This window comes from Bubalus kerabau, chromosome 4 (assembly GCF_029407905.1).
Source record: "Bubalus kerabau isolate K-KA32 ecotype Philippines breed swamp buffalo chromosome 4, PCC_UOA_SB_1v2, whole genome shotgun sequence".
NCBI classification, from domain to species: domain Eukaryota; kingdom Metazoa; phylum Chordata; class Mammalia; order Artiodactyla; family Bovidae; genus Bubalus; species Bubalus kerabau.
In genome coordinates, this window is record NC_073627.1 from 162426353 (window position 1) to 162445113 (window position 18761).

The 18761-nt window shown below is 49.6% G+C and overlaps 1 protein-coding gene across 1 annotated transcript in view; it reads left to right on the top strand.

The window, feature by feature from the left end:
• The window catches only part of LOC129651032 (liprin-alpha-1-like), a 38613-nt gene that overhangs the window by 4616 nt on the left and 15236 nt on the right, over positions 1 to 18761 (top strand). The window contains 12 exon segments of the mRNA XM_055579761.1: positions 1521 to 1665; positions 2494 to 2588; positions 4978 to 5079; positions 5551 to 5719; positions 6371 to 6462; positions 6813 to 6914; positions 7134 to 7355; positions 9265 to 9411; positions 13858 to 13992; positions 14800 to 14874; positions 15217 to 15300; positions 17035 to 17258. Of these exon segments, the coding sequence (XP_055435736.1) occupies positions 1521 to 1665; positions 2494 to 2588; positions 4978 to 5079; positions 5551 to 5719; positions 6371 to 6462; positions 6813 to 6914; positions 7134 to 7355; positions 9265 to 9411; positions 13858 to 13992; positions 14800 to 14874; positions 15217 to 15300; positions 17035 to 17258 (1592 nt within the window).

Consider the following 18761-nt stretch of genomic DNA (forward strand, 5'->3'; position numbering starts at 1 on the left):
GAGTTGGTGATGCCATCCAACCATCTCATCCTCTGTCGTCCCCTTCTCCTCCTGCCTTCGGTCTTCCCCAACATCAGGATCTTTTCCAATGAGTCGGTTCTTCGCGTCAGGTGGCCAAAGTATTGGAGCTTCATCATCAGTCTTTCCAATGAATATTCAGGACTGATTTGTTTTAGAATTGGCTGGTTGGATCTCCTTGCAGTCCACGGGGCTCTCAAGAGTTTTCTCCAACACCACAGTTCAGAAGCATCGATTCTTTGGCCTTCAGCCTTCTTCATGGGCCAACTCTCACATCCATACATGACTACTGGAAAAACCATAGGTTTGACTAAATGAACCTTTGTCAGCAGAGTAATGTCTCTGCTTTCTAATATGCTGTCTAGGTTTGTGATAGCTTTCCTTCCAAGGAGCAAGCGTCTTTTAATTTCACCATCTGCAGTAATTTTGGAGCCCAAGAAAATAAAGACTGTCACTGTTTCCATTGTTTCCCCATTTATTTGCCATGAAGTGATGGATCTAGGAGAAAACAATGGCACCCCACTCCAGTACTCTTGCCTGGAAAATCCCATGGATGGAGGAGCCTGGTGGGCTACAGTCCATGGGGTCGCTAAGAGTCGGACACGACTGAACGACTTCACTCTCACTTTTCACTTTCATGCACTGGAGAAGGAAATGGCAACCCACTCCAGTGTTCTTGCCTGGAGAATCCCAGAGATGGGGGAGCCTGGTGGACTGCCATCTATGGGTCGCACAGAGTCGGACACGACTGAAGCCACTTGCAGCAGCAGCAGCGGATGGGGCTGGATGCCATGATCTTCATTTTTTGAGTGTTGAGTTTTATGCCAGCTTTTTCACTCTCCTCTTTCACTTTCATTAAGAGGCTCTTTAGTTTCAGCCCCTGGAGGCATTTCTTATTCCCCTTTCTGTCTTTTCTCTACCATGAGGGGCCACATTTTAACAATGTGGTTTAACAACAGGCTCCTTCGCTATATTCTATACTTTTTTCCCTCATATATATATATATATATATATATATTTTAACCTATCTGTTCTTCAGTTCACTGATCCTCTCTTCAGCTACGTCCAATTTGATGTTAAGCCCAGAGACTGGGTTCTTAAATTCAGTCACTGTTATTTGAAAGTTCTAGAATCGGGTTTGATTCTCAGAAATTTTTCCTTTTGTCAAGTATATTTTTGAACTGGTGAAGTTTGCATCTGATACCTCTAGCATACCTCTGATATGCTGATACACATCTGATACCTCTGGATCGGTTTCAGTTCTTTTTCTCTTGGTCCTGTTTGTTGTTACACCCTTTTTGCTTGTTTTGGTCGCATGTTGGACATTATCTATGGAAAACCCTAGAGTTTCTGGTGATGCTGTCTTCTCCAGAGGTTCCTCTGAGGCAGACCTCTAGTGGGGACAGAGACGTCTGTTCACTCAGGGCCTGAGTGACTTGAGGCTGGGGTGTCCTTGTAAGCTGAGTCTCAGCAGCCTTCACCCACCTTCCCCCCGACCGCAGGGAGGAGCCCTCCAGCATGTCCATCTGGAAGCCTGGGATGCCTCCCATGGCCTCTTCTCGGCCAGTCCTGAGGCCCACCATCTGTCTCCCGAGCATCACGAGGTGATTGATACTCAGTACTCAGCCGGTTTGGGCAGAGTGTTGGGTACGTTTTCTGTGCCTCCCTTTTCTTGGGGAGCTTAGTCTCGAACATCCGGACTGACTTGTCAGGCCTGAGCTCGAATTTTTGTCTTCCCAGCCCAAGGAACCATCCAGAGCTGTGTTAGCCAGTACCCTCTGCTTGACTTTTCCCCTGCCTTTTCTTCCAAGAGTCAGCTTTGTTCAGATGCCGCGAGGGAAGGAGTGGCCCTCTCAGTGTCCAGCTCCCTCACTGGGCTTTTGTTTGAAATCTTGGATTGTGGCTGCCTACGGACCTCTTTTTAAAGTGTATTTAGCTTCTCTAGCTCTTGGTAGGCTGACCCACAAGCTGCCTGTGTCTGTAACTGGAAGTGGGGAAGCCCTGGGTGTCTTCTCTCATCTGAAGCCACATGTAAAATGCACAGTAATTATATTGATCATCTTTGATACCGGGGAAAACAAGAACCAGAGGTCCATGCTTAGTACCCACGGTTGTGTTTTTGATCAGAATCCCCAGCTTCCCTGGGCTGTGTCAGTGCCACTTCAACTTGGGAAGAAGGTGGAGCAAGCGGCCCATGCAGCCTGGGGACAGAGGAGCCGGTCTGCCCTCTTCCCCTGCCCCTGACGGCCCAGGGCAGGCCTTGTGATGACGGGCTGCTTGTGGTCCAGGAGAAGGCTGAGGAGGCAAGGGTTGCGTGAACTGTATTCTGTGACGTGGTCACATGCGTGTTTCCTTTTTCAGTTTGAAAAAATGACTGCTTTTAGTCTTCCCTCCAGTTTGACTTTAAGGTTGAAAATGAAGATTTTATTCTTAAAGTTGAGCACAGTGATTTTACAGTCTTTTTGAAAGCAACAGTTGAGGTTTTAAAAAGACATCTCCGAGAACTCCAGCAGATAAAGCGAAAAAAAAGAGAATGTGTTCAGGGTGAACTGCGGGCGGGACCCCAAACTGTACTCTGTCCCTCCCAGAGTCTGTAATTGCTGAGATGGGTGGATAGAGGGTCCCAAGCACCCTGGGGACCGAGGTCCTCAACTGAGAGCTGAGGTCCCAGCTGAGCCAGGAGCAGTGTGGCCTGTGCCCTGGTGAGTGGAGAGCCGCGAGGCTGGGAGTGGGGCCAGGAGAGGGGGTGGGAGACTCGGGCGCGGAGGTAGGGGCAGCACCTGGCTGGGTCTGGGAGGCGCGGGCTGTCACGGCTCGAGGCAGGGACACCCCTGAACCTCCACCGTGCAGCCGCCACGGGGCAGAGTTGTCTGGCATCCCAGGGTCGAAGTTAAGAGGGCGAGTTCACAGCAGATTGACGGAACTCCTGTATCCACTGTGGGTTCATTTTAAGTGCCTGGAGCGAGGTTGGTCAAGCCCTTGCTGAGCTCGAGGGAGGGAGTCAGTCAGGGAGGACCGAGCTCAGGGTGAGAGTGAGGGGCAGCTAGCGCAGTGAGTCCTCCTCACCTGAGTGGGTTCTGGGGGCACCCTTGAGTTCAGGGGTGCCCTTTCAGTAGCCTCACTGGAGACTTGTTTGGGGGGTGAAGGAGGCAGAAGCCCACTTAGAAGACATGCTCATTCCTAGTGCTGGTGGTTTCTGAAGCAGTTTATACTATTTGGTTCGACTGTGAACCAGTATCCTTGCAGGGTTATGTTTGACGGTGGGCCTGAGCTGTGGGCATGGCTTTCCTTCTCCCACACACCACACTCCCCTGACGTCTTTTTGGCAGCCCCTCCCCCCTCTGTGCACCCCTGATGATGGGCCTGAGCCCAGCCCCCCTGTTGCCATGGAGCCCCTTGTGACTGAGTGGGTTTCAGGTTCTGGGCTCCTGGGAGACATGCTGGAGGCAGAGCCTTCGTGCCATTTCTTCTAGAGACAGCAGTACTGATGGTCATAGTGTGAGAGCAGTGTGTGTGAGAGCGGGGTGTGAGAGCGGTGTGTGAGAGCGGTGTGTGAGAGCGGTGTGTGAGAGCGGTGTCTGAGAGTGGTGTCTGAGAGTGGTGAGTGTGAGAGCAGTGGTTGTAGTGTGAATAGCGGTGGCCGTAGTGTGAGATCGGTGGTGATAGCTCCAGTGCTGAGCTATCTAACCGTGAAACAGCAGTTGCCCCCGAGTGGGGGACTGCCCCCATACGCGAGGATGGGTCGCAGAAGGGCCCGCCTATGGGCACTTTTCCAGCGCTGCAACCCCAAGGCAAAAGCCAAGACAAGGAAGACCTCGGCCTCGGCCCAAGTTCTGGAAGCGGAGTGGACTGACGTGAGAACAGCTGGGGGCTGGGCCCGTGGGATTGTCCCTTACCCAGTGAAGCATTGGGGCTGTGTTTCATTTTGTTAGCATGGTTGTGGGCCCTGCCGGGGGTCCCTGCCAGCCAGGGCGTTTTGGTCTTCTGGGCAAGATCGACCCCAGCAGGTTGACCTTGTAAGTGGTTGTGCAGGTGCTGCGTGGAGGATGGCCGGGGGCCCCACCTTCTGAAGGGAAACGCTGGCTGGAGGAGTCACTGGGGCACGTGGATTGAGCTATAGAGTCAGTCCTTGAAGCAGAAAGGCTAAGCCCCTTATCGTCTCCCATCTTACAAAGCACAGAACAGTGTGTCCAGTATTTTAATGATGGCTACCTACTGCTTACATGTATAACATACACCCTCATAGTTCACATGTCTACTACATGCCTCTTACAAGTGTTGGGCAGTGTTCTAGGTGCTGAATGCTCAGTGTGTAGTAGGGGATATGCAGCCCAGGATTTTTTTATGTGTGTGAAGAAAAATAGAAGAATGAAAGATGCCGTGTGGTTCAGTTTGAGCAAGTTCACCACGTAGATGGCACCGTGTGCACGAAAATTGTGATAAAATACATAAAACATGAATTTAACCCTTTAACCAGTTTATTGAATGACTGTGTGACTTCAGTGGGGTCAGGCTAACAGATGGCTGTGGGGTGCCATCAGCCTTTTTCCCAGAGGAACACTCCAAAGCCTGGTGGCCTTGTAGATCTTCCCTTTCTTCTGCCCTGTCCCCAGTGGTTCTAGGTCACTGGTCTGTGTGTCGTTTAAGAACCTCTTTGTCCAGTTTGTTGTTAGGTTTATGTTTAGGAAAGTTTCTCAGACTTCCCTGGGTCTTGAGAAGGCAGGCTTGGATTCCAGGTTCTCCCCTGCCGCGTGCCTGCCAGATCGAGGTGGAGGCTAAAGGCTGGTCTGAGTTGTGGTGGTCTGTGTGGTCTTGGGGTCAGCGGACCCCTCTTCTCTGGAGGGGCAGGGAGACCCTCTGTGTGGAGGCTGGAGAGACTTGACAGGGTCAGTCTTCAGTCTCGCTCTCTTTTTAATTTGTGTTTGCATTTAGTTACTTACTCATTTAACTGTTTTCTAGGAGTTGGCATCACCTACGGAAGAAGTCAGTGCATGCCAAGAGCAGCTTCTAGCAAGAGGAAAAGAGATTGCCGAGATGAGAGCTGAAAGGAACAACACCAGGGTCAGTAGGGGGATTCTCACGTGTGGACAGTTGCCCCACGGGGGTCACCACTGGGTTCCGTGTTGCTGTCTTTAAACTCTGTCTGGTTTTCAAGTCATTTTTCACATCTTCCCACTGAGCAGACCGGGGTGGATCAGATCGGGGTTCTCATACTTTGCTTCAAATTGATGATGAGAGCTAATATAATTTTAGTACATTTGAGGGTGGAGTTCTCTTAACTTACATTTTTGTCCATGCTACAGTGTGTGTGAGGTCTTAGTTCCCCGACCAAGGATTAAAACTCAGGACCCCTGCAGAAGTGTGGAGTCTTAACTACTAGGCCACTGGGGAAGTCCACTCTAACTTTCGACTGAACTGGCGGGATTGCGACTTGCCTTAGCATGGTTTCGGTGTTAGCATGAGGCTGAGAGGAGTTATCGGCCCTGAATTCAAGTATGAGGTTGAAGGTGTTCCTTTGGCCCCGCCCTGCAGCTGCTGCTGGAGCACCTGGAATGCCTGGTTTCACGCTATGTGCCGTCCCTCCGGAGGAAGATGGGCAAGCAGCAGGCGCAGTCCCCGGCCGGCATGAGAAGCGAGGTGGAGGTGCTCACGGCCCTGAAATCACTGTTTGAGTACCACAAGGCCCTGGACGAGAAGGTACCCGCCACCCGGCCGTCCTGGATTTGGACACTTGCTGCCTTGTTAGGTGGATGATGCATGTATTTATGTAACTGGTTGACTTTTGAGCTTCTTGAATTCTTGTAAATACATTTTTTCTGTAAGAAGTCAGAATGTTATATGGTTAAAAAGTGTTGCCTGTGTACATGCTCAGTCATGTCCAAGTCTTTGCGACCCTGTGGACTGTAGCCCACCATGCTCCTCTCTCCCTGGGACTTCCCAGGCAAGAATACTGGAGTGGGTGGCCATCTTCTACTCCAGGGGATCTTCCCGACCCAAGGATAGAACCTGCCCTCTTGCATTGGCAGGCGGATTCTTTACCACTGATCCACCTGGGAAGCCCCAGGTAAAAAGTATTAGTTGGCATAAATGTCTCAAGATTTATTATATTCTGTATATCAATTTGCAATTAAAAACTAGGTAATAGGATTATTTTAGGAACTTTTTTTTCCCTCTCTAACTTAGAATTTAAAGCTGTTAATAAGCAGATTTTCTTGACGTTAAGATCAATGAGATGTATTAAATGTCTTCTGTTACAGTAGCCGTGTTAAATTAGGGTGAGTGTACACTAAGATGTGCACTAACATATATACACACTTCAACACACAGTGACTCGGCCCCTTTTATTTCAGTTGAGAGCGATTACGAGGAGCACTTGAAAGGTGTAGTTTGTTAGAAGAAGAATTAGGTGCCACACATAAAGAGATAAGTTTGATCAGTCATCGTGTAATTTCCGTGAAGGGTTTGTCATTTGTATCCTTTCATTTAAAAGAAGTATGAAGGCTGTAGTGGACATCAGATGTTATTTATCTTTCTGATTGAGGACCCTCCCACTTGGGTTATTTTAATGACTAGTAACCTAGACTTGTGGCTCAGAGCTGCAGGATCTCTTAAGTACCCCCTTTGTCCAGTAGAAGACAAAATTCTGACTCTAATCACCTGGTTCTCTTTGGGATGGATAGCATCACCATGTATTTTCTTTTTATGCTGTATTTCAGTTTTGAGTTGAGTTTTTCCAAATGGAGTTTTGCTGTCTTGACTTATTTCTTTATTCTGATTCAAACTTTTGGTTTTAGCTGATGATTCTTAAAGAGAAGAAAAACCCGGAAAAGATACTGATGGACGGGGTGCTTGATGTAAATCCCAAGCAAGAAAACATGCCAAGCGCCGATGGAAAGGCAAGTCCCCGGTCCCACTCGATCTGGTTCTCGTCTTACCATCCAGTCTGTGCAGGGCTGTTGGGACCTCTCACCAAAGCACCATGTAGTTCTGTGAGACTGTGGCAGTCGTGTGAGCTCCAGAGCACAGAAGGCAGTTTTGACCTCACCGGTTGCCCGGAAGTGCTGTGTTCCCTGCCTCCCAAAACAAGGCTGTCTAAGGCTTCCTTTCCCCCTTAGAGAACCCGCGACGGCTCTCTGGCTCGGGTGATCCAGCTCCAGGAAATCATAAACAACCAATTGCGGGAGAGCCAGATGAAGGAGCTCCTGAGCCAGATGAAGGAGCTTCTGGCAGCCCTCTCTGCCCAGGTGACAGAGATGGAGGAGGACCTGGACACGGCCAGGAAGGATCTCCTCAAGTCCGAGGAAGTAAACGTGAAACTAGAGCGGGACCTCCGCGAAGTGAGTGACGGTGGATGTGTCTGTTGTCCTGAGGTGGAATGTGGGTCCCTTGTTCTCCCGGTGGTCTCAGCCTGGGGATGGCTGCGTGAGCAAGAGCAGAGCTCTGGCGAGACCGCAACTGGCTGCCTCCCCACCTCTGCGTCGAGGTCTCGGGGTAGAAGAGGCCTGGTCCAGGCGGTCCGTTGGCAGTGGACCAACATAAGGGTAGCCCTAGCGCTGTGCTGCACCCTGGGTGTGGGCTGCTCATTTCTACAAGTTCTAGGGGGCCTAGTGTGTTCCTTTTTAAAAAGTTCATTCATCCATTCATTCATTGATTTGAGTATAGTTGCTTTACACTGCTGTGTCAATTTCTGCTGTACAGCAAAGTGAATCAATCATAAATATACACATATATACACACACACACACACATCTCCTTTTTTAGATTTCCTACCCATTAACTTCACCACAGAGCACTGAGTAGAGTTCCCTGTGCTGTACAGTAGGTCCTTACTCATTGTTGACTTTATGCATAGTATCAGTAGTGTATATGTGTCAACCCCAGTCTCCCAGTTCATCCCCCTACCTGCCTGTTGAATGTATTCCCGATGATGCTGAAATTTCCTTCTGATTCACTCAGGCGAGCCTGGTGACGTCTGTGGAGCCCGTTCTCTCGGAGAGATGGGAGCATGCTGTGTGGGCTCTGCTGAGGCAGCTTGCCTGGCCATCTTCTCTAGTTTCTGAGGTTCCGCTCCTTGAAGGGATGTGTGACAGTGACACGGCGGTCAGACAAGACGAGTGGCATTTGCTCACCCTCAGATCCTCAGGCCCGTGCTATGTAACCATGTAGAATCATGATGCTTCTGGTGGTCATGTCTGCGGGTATCATGATTTATGAGAAACTACCTAACAGTGATTGTGAAAACAGAAGAGTGTTGGGGGCTCAGGCCTCCTCCTCAGCTTTCCTTTGTACACAGGCAGACAGCCCACCCTGCCCCACCCCTCCACCATGAGACCGTCTCAGAGAGAACCCCTCCAACATGTTTTCCAGCAGGTGGACTTGTTTAGTAGCTTGGTGTGAGTAATTCTGTGTGAGAACTCAAAACAGAAATATTTGCACATCTTTGTATAACCTGTTCACATTACTCTTTGGCAATAGGAGGAGATTAGGTGGCAGAGTTTAATATGTAGAGAATTCTGGAAAAAGCGTTTTTAGAACCTTTCACTTTTAATGTCAGGACTACATTGGTTACTTAGTGACTACGGAGGGACCTGAAATGGAGTTTGAGCTGGCGGACAGGAGCTGCACCGGCAGCAAGTTCTGGTCCTGGTGTGAGCGTTTCACACATGTGGTGTAACTCTGCTTTAGAAGAACTAGGCTTGAGAAGGCTGCTTCCAGTTGTGTTACACTTTGACTTGTGTTTCCACTCATTGATATTCTTACTTTAATTTTGAGGAAATTGCATGAGATTTTTCCAACTTTACCTGAGGAAATGAACCTCAGAGCTCCCTGTTGGATCTGTTGAAGGTCCCTCCCTGTTCTGGGTCAAGCACGCCTGTATGGTGTAGGAGACAGAGGTCCTCGTTTCATGCCAGATCCCTTCCCTCCTGGAATTCTTGCAATGACAGGGTAGTTTAGTGTACTTTTTGTTTGCTGTTTGGGTTTATTATGTAGAAAAGAAGCTTGGTAAATCGAGTGGCCAGACAGACATTAAGACAGATGGGTGCCATTGTGGCAAATGTGACATCTGAGGTACGCGCGATTTTGCTCACGTCTAAGAAAACTGCCATGTCTAGGAGTTTACTTTTGAGGATGCTAATTTTGTGTTTGATTTGAAACTTAGGATTTAGTCCAGCTTTTTTACTCTTAAGTGTGCTGGAGTATTCCATGATAATGACTTACTTTTCTCCTCTGTAATGCCCGGTGTAGGCCATGGCCCAGAAGGAGGACATGGAGAAGAGAATCACTACACTTGAGAAACGCTACCTTGCCGCACAGCGCAAAGCCTCCTCTGTGCATGACCTTGATGATAAACCTGAAAATGAAATCACAAATAAGGATTCTCTGCATCGACAGGTAATGGCCTTTACTGACCTGTGTCTGACTTTTATAGTAGTGAATACTGAGGAAGGAAGGTAAAGACCTTTTCATGTGACTCCCATGTTGGAAATCAAGTCCCAGTGTAAAGTTCTTATGACCCGAAAATACTGTGCTCGAAAGTGTGGATGTACATCATGATAAATCAACTGTACTGAAAAGAAATACAATGTTTAAAAACTGAGGGTGACTGCAACTTACAGGTTTGAATGGTTTGGGATTTGGTTTAACCATTTTGTGGAATTCCACTCCTGACTCTTTTGTTTTACTTGACTTGAATCTGTTGGCTTGTTAGCATTTTTCCTGAAAGAGCAGAGAGCAGCAGGGAACTTCAGGGCAGCTGGCTGCCTGTTGGGAACTGGGGTCTCTGTGACAAAAGGCAGGGTTAGAGCTCCAGTCTGATTAGGGTGTGTACTTCCTATGGTTTGGTGAGCTTTACTCGCTCCTGTTCCCGTGTGGTCTCAGATAATCAGGACTTACCCAGGAAAACCAAATCTGGCTTCTCCAAAACAAAGTGAGTCAGTCTGGTGTGTGTGACAAAGTGTATCATTGGCCCCACCACAAAAATAAAATCCTAGAAAGCCATTGAAATTTATGATGCGAAATGCTAATTAAGAGCATTACGATATACAAAATAATGGCTGTAAAAGGCAGATAAGAAAATACTATGTACCATATGCTGTTGTTTTCTGAGGGTTTTAAAGCATATCATATTGTTTATGTGTGTACATAGAGTAATACCCACACAGAAAGCATAAGAAAACTGCTTAGAAGCAAATGCTAACCTCTCAGGAACCCGAGCGTATAGATAACTTAATTTTTTTTCTTTTTCAAACAAGAATCTAAATGTTCTACATTGAAAGTTTTTCAGAGTAAGAAGATCTGTTCAAAGAATAATCGTGCATTTACAAATATTAGTTGACTGGCATTTCACCAGGCACACTCTGATCAGGTCTGTATTTCAGAGAAGATGAAAGCCGTGTTGTGGCTTACAAGCCCGTGGCCATCTGCGGTCGGTAGGGTTCCCTTCAAATGATGATTCTGGTGATGTTTTAAGAAGGGTCAGTACTGAACCCTTATTCCCTTAACTTGTCAATAAGAATGAATATGCTTGTACAGAAAACTGATCTTCTTTAATATATAAGAACTTTTTTTTTTTTAAAGACTTCTTTGTGGACGTTTCAGATCAGATCAGATCAGATCAGTGCTCAGTCGTGTCCAACTCTTTGCGACCCCATGAATCGCAGCACGCCAGGCCTCCCTGTCCATCACCAACTCCCAGAGTTCACTCAGACTCATGTCCATCGAGTCAGTGATGCCATCCAGCCATCTCATCCTCTGTCGTCCCCTTCTCCTCTTGCCCGCAGTCCCTCCCAGCATCAGAGTCTTTTCCAATGAGTCAGCTCTCCGCGTGAGGCGGCCAAAGTACTGGAATTTCAGCTTTAGCATCATTCCTTCCAAAGAAGTCCCAGGGCTAATCTCCTTTAGAATGGACTGGTTGGATCTCCTTGCAGTCCAAGGGACTCTCAAGAGTCTTCTCCAACACCACAGTTCAAAAGCATCAATTCTTTGGTGCTCAGCTTTCTTCACAGTCCAAGTCACATCCATACATGACCACAGGAAAAACCATAGCCTTGACTAGACGGACCTTTGTTGGCAAAGTAATGTCTCTGCTTTTGAATATGCTATCTAGGTTGGTCATAACTTTCCTTCCAAGGAGTAAGCGTCTTTTAATTTCATGGCTGCAGTCACCATCTGCAGTGATTTTGGAGCCCAGAAAAATAAAGTCTGACACTGTTTCCACTGTTTCCCCATCTATCTGCCATGAAGTAATGGGACCAGATGCCATGATCTTCATTTTCTGAATGTTGAGCTTTAAGCCAACTTTTTCACTCTCCACTTTCACCTTCATCAAGAGGCTTTTTAGTTCCTCTTCACTTTCTGCCATAAGGGTGGTGTCATCTGCATATCTGAGGTTATTGATATTTCTCCCGGCAATCTTGATTCCAGCTTGTGTTTCTTCCAGTCCAGCGTTTCTCATGATGTACTCTGCATATAAGTTAAATAAACAGGGTGACAGTATACAGCCTTGATGTACTCCTTTTCCTATTTGGAACCAGTCTGTTGTTCCATGTCCAGTTCTAACTGTTGCTTCCTGACCTGCATACAAATTTCTGAAGAGGCAGATCAGGTGGTCTGGTATTCCCATCTCTTTCAGAATTTTCCACAGTTTATTGTGATCCACACAGTCAAAGCTTTTGGCATAGTTAAAAGAGCAGAAATAGATGTTTTTCTGGAACTCTCTTGCTTTTTCCATGATCCATCGGATGTTGACAATTTGATCTCTGGTTCCTCTGCCTTTTCTAAAACCAGCTTGAACATCAGGAAGTTCACGGTTCACATATTGCTGAAGCCTGGCTTAGGGAATTTTAAGCATTACTTTACTAGCATGTGAGATGAGTGCAATTGTGCGGTAGTTTGAGCTTTCTTTGGCATTGCCTTTCTTTGGGATTGGAATGAAAACTGACCTTTTCCAGTTCTGTGGCCACTGCTGAGTTTTCCAAATTTGCTGGCATATTGAGTGCAGCACTTTCACAGCATCATCTTTCAGGATTTGGAATAGCTCAACTGGAATTCCAGCACCTCCACTAGCTTTGTTTGTAGTGATGCTTTCTCAGGCCCACTTGACTTCACATTCCAGGATGTCTAGCTCTAGGTGAGTGATCACACCATCGTGATTATCTGGGTCATGAAGATCGTTTTTGTACAGTTCTGTGTATTCTTGTCATCTCTTCTTAATATCTTCTGCTTCTGTTAGGTCCATACCATTTCTGTCCTTTATCGAGCCCATCTTTGCATGCAATGTTCCTTTGGTATCTCTGATTTTCTTGAAGAGACCTCTAGTCTTTCCCATTCTGTTGTTTTCCTCTATTTCTTTGCCTTGATCGCTGAAGAAGGCTTTCTTATCTCTTCTTGCTATTCTTTGGAACTCTGCATTCAGATGTTTATATCTTTCCTTTTCTCCTTTGCTTTTCGCTTCTCTCCTTTTCACAGCTATTTGTAAGGCCTCCCCAGACAGCCATTTTGCTTTTTTGCATTTCTTTTCCATGGAGATGGTCTTGATCCCTGTCTCCTGTACAATGTCACGAACCTCATTCCATAGCTCATCAGGCACTCTGTCTATCAGATCTAGGCCCTTAAATCTATTTCTCACTTCCACTGTATAATCATAAGGGATTTGATTTAGGTCATACCTGAATGGTCTAGTGGTTTTCCCTACTTTCTTCAATTTAAGTCTGAATTTGGCAATAAGGAGTTCATGGTCTGAGCCACAGTCAGCTCCTGGTCTTGTTTTTGCTGACTGTATAGAGCTTCTTCATCTTTGGCTGCAAAGAATATAATCAGTCTGATTTTGGTGTTGACCATCTGGTGATGTCCATGTGTAGAGTCTTCTCCTGTGTTGTTGGAAGAGGGTGTTTGTTATGACCAGTGCATTTTCTTGGCAAAACTCTATTAGTCTTTGCCCTGCTTCATTCCGTATTCCAAGGCCAAATTTGCCTGTTACTCCAGGTGTTTCTTGACTTCCTACTTTTGCATTCCAGTCCCCTGTAATGAAAAGGACATCTTTTTTGGGTGTTAGTTCTAAAAGGTCTTGTAGGTTTTCATAGAACCGTTCAACTTCATCTTCTTCAGCGTTACTGGTTGGGGCATAGACTTGGATTACTGTGATACTGAATGGTTTGCCTTGGAAACGAACAGAAATCATTCTGTCGTTTTTGAGATTGCATCCAAGTACTGCATTTCGGACTCTTTTGTTGAGCATGATGGCCACTCCATTTCTTCTGAGGGATTCTTGCCCGCAGTAGTAGATATAATGGTCATCTGAGTTAAATTCACCCATTCCAGTCCTTTTCAGTTCGCTGATTCCTAGAATGTCGACATTCACTCTTGCCATCTCTTGTTTGACCACTTCCAATTTGCCTTGATTCATGGACCTGACATTCCAGGTTCCTATGCAATATTGCTCTTTACAGCATCGGAACTTGCTTCTATCACCAGTCACATCCACAGCTGGATATTCTTGTGGCTTTGGCTCCACCCCTTCATTCTTTCTGGAGTTATTTCTCCACTGATCTCTAGTAGCATATTGGGCACCTTCTGACCTGGGGAGTTTCTCTTTCAGTATCCTATCATTTTGCCTTTTCATACTATTCATGGGGACGTTTAGGAAAAGCAAATACTCTGGCAGGAGGTGTTCTGCCCACTGAGACCAAGCCCAGGAACAGAGAGAAAAATTCCCGTGACGCAGCTTCTGAAACAGAACTAATCCAGTAGACACGTGCATTTAGGTTTTGTCTCAGCTTACTAAAAACGGCAGCGGCTACACCACTTGGCCTGTTTGGATGCTCTGCTCTCCCTTTGTAGGAGGAGGATAAAAACCGACCTTTGCAGGAGCACCTGGAGCTGGAGGAGCAGAAGCTGCAGCAGACGCTGCCCAGGGCGGAGACGCTGCCAGAAGTGGAGGCTGAGCTGGCTCAGCGGGTGGCCGCGCTCTCCAAGGTGCTGCTCTGGGTCCTTGCGGGGCTGGCGCGGGGAGGGCCTGTTCCATGCTGTCCCACCGTGCCCCTCCCCGTGCTGCTCAGTCCACAAAGGAGCGCAGCCGCGGGGAGCGTGCTGCCCGGCTGAGATGGGAGCACGCCCTGAGTGTCAGACAGTCCCGGCTCCCGTGTCATCCCTCCGTTAATTTCCCTCCAGTTTTGTCCTGTGTTCTGAGTGTCCCCAGGACGCTTCAGCTCCAAGTCACTGCTGCTCAGAGTTCAGTCAGCACCTCAAAGCCTAGCAGGATAGAGAGCTAGAAAAATCCCATTCTCGTTTAAGAGATGGCCAAAATAGCTCTGTAATGAACACAGTTTTAAGTCTTGATTCATACATTGTTGAGTAAGTCACAGCGGGGCACGGTGCAGACCCGGGGCCCCACTCCCAGCTTGCAGTCCCCGGGAGCCCACGGGTGAGAGGCCGCGTCCCGGACCCGTGGCGCTGCTGGGGGCATGTTCCCCACAGCCCGCCAGCCACCCCGTCCTTCTGGTGGGAAAGGTGTTGCCCCACACTGCTGGTGGGTACTGGCTGGGCATGGAGAGGTGGGCCTGTGCTGGTGCGGCTGTCCGGAGCGTTGCCCAGAGCTCAGTGAGCGGCTGAGGGGCCTGCCATTTGCGGGAGGCCGGTGGTGCCGGGTGCTCCCAAACCCTCCCAGAGCAGGGTCACTAACAGCCGCCAAGGGGGCACCCTTCTGCCTGTGATCTTCCTCTCAAGGGTTGGTTTCTTCTCTCCCCTGACATCTCTGCTGTCTGTCCCCGGTCGGCCTTGTAGTCTGAACTTTGGTCTTCCGGAAGCTCTGTCACTAAGGAGGCTAAACTGTTGGAACTGACCTCCCAGCTTAGGAAGGTAGAATGTGTGCTCTTGTGCGTCCCGTGCTTGCCACTGCCCTGCCCGCGCTGGCTCGCCACAGGCAGTCTGAGGAGGCTGTGCAGCGGCCGCGGGTGCGGGGCCCGGGGCGGGGGCGAGCACGTCTCCTCTCACGAGCCGGTCACCAGCACCCTCCGTCAGCCACGTGTCACACGCGAAGCTGCGCTGGCTGCGTGAGCAGGCGAGTGGGCGTGCCCCCCGCGAACCCGGAGCCAGTGGTCTGCACAGAGCATAGCCCGCTTGCCACCCCTGCGGTCACAGCCCGCGTGTCATCAGGACAGGGTCGTTGCAAGCGGAGCTGACGCTGTTCTTGGCCGACAGGTGGAAGAGAGACACCGTAACATCAAGGAGAGGCTGCGCCAGATGGAGGCCCAACTGGAGGAGAACAAGAAGAAGCTGCTGTGGGTGCGTGTGCTGATGGGGAGGCCGCGTCCGGGCCAGAGACGTGGCTTGGGCGGGGGCCAGTTCTGCTGTCTCTGCCGCTCAGGTCTCTGCCGTCGAGTGTGTGTGTATAGCCCTGTCTGCTGGTCCAGGCACCCAACCTTGGGAGCAGGGCCAGATGTGGTCACCCGTAGGTGGTGGGCAGGGGCCAGGGGGTCCCCACGTTCAAAGAGGCTGCTTGTTGCTCTGACCAGCCAGGCCGGGGAGCTGCTCGGGATACAGTTGGACCTTACTAGTGCCCCTCAGACAAACCTAAGGGTGACAGCCTGAGGTCTATGGTGCCCAGCTGTGGAGGTGCTTGCCTCGGACATGGCGCTGGAGTCCCACATGCCCAACTGCTGGTCCAGACATGGTGTGTGTGTGTAGGATGGCTGCTCCTAGGCAGGAGGAGAACCATAGTTCTGCTGTGACAGAAGGCCTGTCAGGAAAGGGCGATGGTGGGGGCTCGCATCAGAGAGTCCTGAGAGAGGTTTCCCAGAAGGGTTGGCCACACAGTGATGCAGACCATTCAGGAAATGGAGTGGGGATCCCAGGTCCAGCCTCAAGTGTCAGTACTGTCCCCACCATACCTGTGTTCTTGGGCCTGACTGCAGAGCCTCACACGCGGGCTCCCGGGGGGCTGTGGTTCTGACTCCCATCCTGAGACCTGCAGTGAGGCTCCCTCCCTGCTTAGGCAGAGAGGACAAGGTCTCCTGATCGGGGGTGCACTTCCTTACTTTCAGAACTGCTATTCAGAGGCTGTTGCGATTGGGATGCTGTTTATGACTAAGCCAATTCAAAGTCAATTTTTGTTTTGCTTTAAAAATATTTGAATGCCGATGCCTTATTGGGGAAGCCGTGACAGGTTTTATTTCCATGGGCTCAAAAAGGGGTGGCCCAGCCCTGGGGAGGGGTCGTGACAAAGACAGCGGGTGCGGGTACTGGCCACGGGGGACAGGGAGCCGGCAAGCCAGCACCTCGAGGCTGCCCCTTGGTTGCTTTGAGGTCATATCTGGGAAATCAAGGCAGGACGTGGGTGAGAGTGGGGCAGTGGGGGGAGACTTGTGGAGAGAAGGGTGTGAGGTTTGAGAGCGAGAGGGCGGCACGGGGCCCAGCAGGCACTCTCCCGTGCATCTCAGATGACAGAGCCACCCTCGCGGTGTGAGGGGCCATCCCCAGAACAGCCCAAGGGCCTGTGCCCCGAGAAGAGAGCCGCGGGGGGCTGGCCCTCCCATCCCCTGGCTGCCCCTGCTCGCTCCTGTCTGTGCGTGTTCAGACCAGCCTGGGAAATGGAGGGCTGGGAACCCGCGAGGACGGCACTCCCCGGTGAACTAGGACCAGTGATGACCGCTGAGGGGGACCCAGCGGCTGCAGAGCTGAAGGATTTTTTTCTAATTTTCCTTCAGCCTGGCTGACGGAAGCATGAATGTATTTTTTTAATTTTCGGTTTTTGTCTCTGACTCCATCAGCCCACCCTTGTGAATAACCGCATAGGATTGCCTTCCGTCCACACTAAGACCTGAGTGTCACCAGGCCATCTAGGAACTGGAGTCTCCTCCTGCCCGTTTCTTCAGTACTGCTCGCTTAAGAGATGGCAGTGTCTCATAAGCATGGCCCATGTGTCCAAAGTCAGGGCTTCCATGTAAAATTGTGTTCAGTTCCTGATAGACTTGAGCTGCCCAGAATGTCGCTGACGAGACGTGGTCCTGTCGTGCCCAGGTGCAGCCCCTGAAGGATCAGGACCGGGAGCACGGGCAGCAAGCCAGCGTGCTAGCCAACGTGGCCCAGGCGTTCGAGAGTGACGAGGGCGCGTCTGACGGCGAGGGTGACGGGGTCACCCTCTTCAGCTCGGCCTCTCTGCTGTCGCCCAGCGGGCAGGCCGATGCCGAGACTCTGGCCATGATGATTCAGGAGCAGCTGGACAAGATCAACGAAGAGATCCGGTGGGTGCGCCTGAGCCCAACTCCCCGGAAACTCGGTTCCTCTGAGGAGCTGTCTTCTGCTTAGAGAAGTCTGAGTGTTCCTTAGTAAGAAAACGGACTTCAGGTCTGCTTCCAGAAGTTTCAGTTCTGAGCTTGCCCTTGATTATAGAGCTCAGTCAGCCAGGGCATTCTGTCCACAGTGTGGTGTCGGCACTCTGCGGGGGCGGGTGTTGTGGGGTGTCCCCCTCTCAGCTCTGGGCCCCAAGGTGGGTGAGGTGCCGAGGCGGTGTCTCCTGCGGCCCGTGCATCCTCCGGCACTGAGGGTTCGCCCTCGTGTGTCCCTCGGAGCCCCCCACGTTCTGGTGAAAAGCAACCTGGAACAGAAAAGCTGGGGTTCTGGGGTTGGCAAATTCCCACTCAGATCTGCATTTCCTTTTTAACTTAATACAGTGTGAAGATTGGCTTGTTGTAAGATAGTGATATGTTACTGTATGTTACTCTCAGGACATGTGTTTGAGTTTTTCTCATCTCATCAGTATATTTAAAATGTTTTCTTTAGACACAGTCTTGGCAGTTCTAACAGTTTACAAAACAGGATAGAACCCAAAGGCCCGCCTTGTGGTGAGCAGGGGGCCTTGGGTCTGGGTGCAGCCGTGTGGCTGGGGGCCCCGAGGCCTGCCTGGTGCCACACCTGCGCACCTGTGCCTCCCGTCCCGAGTCCACGTTCAGAGTGGCCACAGGCCGGTGACCCTGCACAGGACCTGGCAGAGCTGCTGCTCAGATTGTTCTTGTCCCGTCAGCCCTGGCCGAGGTGCCCGTTCCTGCCGGTCGAGTGCGGGGGCTCGGGCAAAAGGCAGGGGTGAACGGCACAGCCAGCAAACGCAGATGGTGCCGCCTGCACTTTTGATGCCGAGACAGACTGCCTTATGGGCCGTGTTTGAGCCACAGACAAGCTCAGAAAGACTGTCTTTCCCCATCCCTGTAGGAAATTTGGAACGGTTATATATTAATATTTTTGTTTTTACAGCAGGTGGTCAGGTAAAAGTGATTCTTTCCTTATGCAACAAGTTGACATGATGTAAATGGTAAATTCTGTCCATCAACTTGTCAACAATGAAAAACTTTCAAGATGTGTAAGTAGAAGTGAAACTTGAGAGTTTACTACCTGTAAGGATCTTGTATTTTAATTTGGAAACCATTTGCATAATCATGCATTTAACCTGTATATAAAATCATCCACGACACATTAGGGGAGAAGAGCAGTAACTAAATTCTAGGTTAATACAGCACATTGACATGAATCCAGAAACTCACACAAAGCTGGTGGAGAACTTCAAGTGATGCGTTTGTACATATACAACCTTTAAAAAAAAATTAAAAGATCAACTCAGCACTTCATCTGGTCTGGAGACTCCTGTTTAGAAACTCCAGCTTGCTCATGAATAGCTGTTTTGGTTATACAGAGTTCCGGATTCCCAATGGAAAAGACTTGAGGCACTGACGTGCATCTCTGCCCTGAGGGCA